The 3,592-nt window shown below is 34.9% G+C and overlaps 1 protein-coding gene across 1 annotated transcript in view; it reads right to left on the reverse strand.

The window, feature by feature from the left end:
- LOC106962000 (uncharacterized) overlaps window positions 1-3,592 on the reverse strand; it is a gene marked incomplete at its 5' end in the record, with an annotated part of 46,827 nt that overhangs the window by 37,935 nt on the left and 5,300 nt on the right. The window contains 2 exons of the mRNA XM_015056136.1: window positions 3,241-3,364; window positions 3,460-3,543. Of these exons, the coding sequence (XP_014911622.1) occupies window positions 3,241-3,364; window positions 3,460-3,543 (208 nt within the window). The remainder of the gene's footprint in view (window positions 1-3,240; window positions 3,365-3,459; window positions 3,544-3,592) is intronic.

Here is a 3,592-nt window from a genome sequence, read left to right on the forward strand (position 1 = left end):
TAATAATGTCAGAAATGCACTGATGTTTGTTTTCTTTTACTCCAATCTGAGGGGAAAATAGTTGCAGATTTCAAACTGCAAATAATATCTCTCATTGTGGAATAATGTTCTAAAGTTACTTTGTGCGTCTTTCTTTGGGACTTATTTGGTCATTTTACGCTAATCTTATATCTTCACAGCTGGAAGAAGCCAGTAAAACTCTTTATAAACTGAGGTTGAATTTCTTGAAGTTAAAAATAAAAGCTATGGACATATTTTGTTATTTACTGATACTTAAAACCTAGAAAAATAAAATTAAATAAAAACTGCTTTCATTCAAGCACTTAGCTTTTTTAAATTTTTTTTAAATTACTTTTAGGTCATCTATTATCTCTTTAAGCAAAATGTAGAATTGATGATCATTTATTACACTGTAATAATTGAACCTGTTTGCCATTTATATAAATGGCTTTGTGACGACTTTCATCACAGCATTTACAATAAAAATGTCTACCACAAACAGGAAAGATAAATAAATATATATATATTTTAACATTGACGTCATAAGTGAGAACAAACATGGTGGTTCTAGTCACTGATCCTGTTTGGCTGATGAAACACCTGAAATGATAACCACACAAACATCTACATTTTCAATAAATAGAAATTTACTTGTTAATGTTGTTATCTGAGATATCTGCAGTTAAATTATGACAACATAATGAGCAAATATTTAGATCTTTATTGCACAATTAGAGATGGCAACAGAATAAATGTAAATACAGACTGCTGTGTGAAAGTTCATTCACTTTATGCAGCAATTGGTTATTTTTGCTTTTTAAAACACAGTCATTCAGAATTACAACCATTGAAATAAAAGTACTATAATATAGTTTTAGAAAACTAATGAGAGGAAGAAAGCTACTTATTTCTAGCATTTTATTATTAAAAAATGATGAACGTTTTAACCAATTTTGAATCAAATCAGTATTTTCCTTTGAGGTATGGAGACATGATCAGTATATAAAATAAAAAAAGTGTTCGCAGTAACTCTTGAATTAGTTGCTGATTTAGGATTGTTTTTTTAAACAACACAAAGAAAATGAACAGAAAGACACATTTATATTTATAAGATACATTTAACAAACATTTTCTAATTTGCATTTTGAGACCAATTATGAGGGGCCGTCTAGGACAAAAACTCTGTTTCTCACACACTACTAAAGACTCATACACACACACACACACACACACACACACACAAAGCATACAGACATACTAATCTGAATAATAGGTAATGTATGTGTGTGTGTGAACTAACACTAGGCTGAATGAATGAATGAATGAATGGGGATGAGATTTGTATTTTCCGGTGAAAGACATTTTTTTGTATGTGTGAGAGTTGTCACGGAAGAGGCGGGGCATAATTTGGAGAACTGATTGCGCATGCGTTGATACTCAGCGAAGTTAGCTTCAAGTTGGATGTTGGAGCTCCACGGTGTGAGCGGCGTTTAGCTGAAGGTTGATCCGATTTATGGCCAGTCGTTCTCTACCGCTCCCTCCTCAAGCGCTCGGAGGTTCACTTAGGGCTCTAACGCCGCTTACTCCGGGTCACTTACTTAGAGCCTAAGTGAACCTCCGAGTGCTTGAGGGGGGAGCGGAGCTAACGCCGGAGAGTTAGCTAGAGTCGGTAGCGTGTAGCGTTAGTAGCGTGTGAGAGACAAAGCATAGTTTTTGTCCTAAACGGCCCCTCATAACCAATGGTGAAAAAGTTCATCCACACCATATTTGATACATTTCGTTGCAAAATGAAAAATAAAATCACTTTTCTAACCTAACACAATATGATGTAAAAGGGATGTTTTTAATAGCATTGAATAAATGTGCTTTTTATTCACATTTATTCAATTTTAGTTGTAGTTTTTTTTTCGTATATGTCTCATTAATAATGAACACAGTCTCTTATAAACAACTAAAATACCAAGTTGAAATGACGTTTACTTAATTTCTTTATCCTTTCTGTACTCATTGCTCTAATTGGAGCCAACAGGCATGTAGTCACTGGCTGGTCCATCTGAAATGACAGTAGTATATTGATTCAGAACAACAGTCACAGTAAAATATCTCCCTGTCATTATTAGTATTTCAGGTTTGTACTGTAAGGTTCACCTGTTTCCAGAGACTCTGATCGACTCGTAGACAGAAACATCACCTACAGATCAGTGACAACACACAATAAATAATGTAATCTCATTCAAAAAAGGGTAATATTTATTTATTTATTTATTTTTTTATCATAAAGACTGACCATGAAGCAGGGAGGAGTAAACCTGAGATTCATTTTGTTTGTGTGTTTGTCCAGCGGAGCCTTGACTGCTGTTCTGTGACTGAGGGACACTGAAGCATGATGGGAACTTATTAAACACGATTCATTGTTATTTTAATAAGAAGGAAAAAATGAACTTACCTTTTACATGAAAGATCTGTGGAGGGGAAAGAGGAGAAAACGATTAATTTGTGATTATCATTTGCAATGTATCTGCATGCATTTAATTAATAATAATTAACTATCAAAAAGAAATTGTCTCACTCATTTTTTTCCTGCAGCAGCACATCAGTAGCAGAAGCATCAGGAACATTCCGCAAATCAGGTCAAAGATAAACAGCAGAGTAAAGGACAGGATGGAAATACTCAGCAAAGCTTCAGAACCTGTTACGATAAATACATGTAACATCAGGTTACTTAAGTTACCCATCTGTAACGCTTTGGGGAAAGAAAGTACTTTTAGGAGTTATTTTACTACACATGAGAGCTTTCTGATTTATTCTTCAGATACATTAAAATAAATCTTTGAGACAATTTGCACATAGCAGCATAAATTATATAGTTTGTGGTTTTATTATAGCTTCCTGTCAAATGTGGGGGGAAAAAAATCAAAATTTTATCATGTTTAAAGGGTAAAAACTCTAATCTCAGATTGAAGACGAAGCAGATTGCTACATGAAGACTGTTCTCGTCTGTCCAAAGAAGAAACGTAACTTAATCCAAAATATGAGGACAAGTTTTTTCCTGCAATCTGTTCAGAACAAGCAACAAATCACAACTCACCTGATACAGACAGAGTGAAGGCTTCACTCCACTGCGTTGAAGAAAACCAGTCATCTCTGCTTCTACACCGACACATGTAGTCTCCACTGCTGGACTCAGAGACATTGAAAATCCAGTCTTTACTATTTGTCCTATATAGCACAAACCCAGGCCTTCTCCATTCACACGTCCACTCAGTGGTTTCTCCTCCCTGGACCTCACATGTCAGAGTGATCGTCTCACCACTGAAGATCTGAGGCCAGTTTGGTTGTTGAGTCACAACAACCTTGTTGGAAACTGTTTACATCAGATGTGGACAGAAACATTAAACCCCATTAGAAAATGTAATTTCTCAGATTTAGTTTCAAACAGTTTTTAAGAGAAAAATTTACATATAATTTCAATGGTGGCATCACGGCTTCGTTGTCTGTAGAATGAGTGATTTCCTTTCACTCCTTCACATATGTAGATTCCTCCTTGTGTCACAGTGATATTTCTGTTTTCTTTATTATTTGTGCTGAATTC

The sequence above is a fragment of the Poecilia latipinna genome, unplaced genomic scaffold (assembly GCF_001443285.1).
Source record: "Poecilia latipinna isolate Pla-1442-1.1 unplaced genomic scaffold, P_latipinna-1.0 Scaffold1360, whole genome shotgun sequence".
NCBI classification, from domain to species: domain Eukaryota; kingdom Metazoa; phylum Chordata; class Actinopteri; order Cyprinodontiformes; family Poeciliidae; genus Poecilia; species Poecilia latipinna.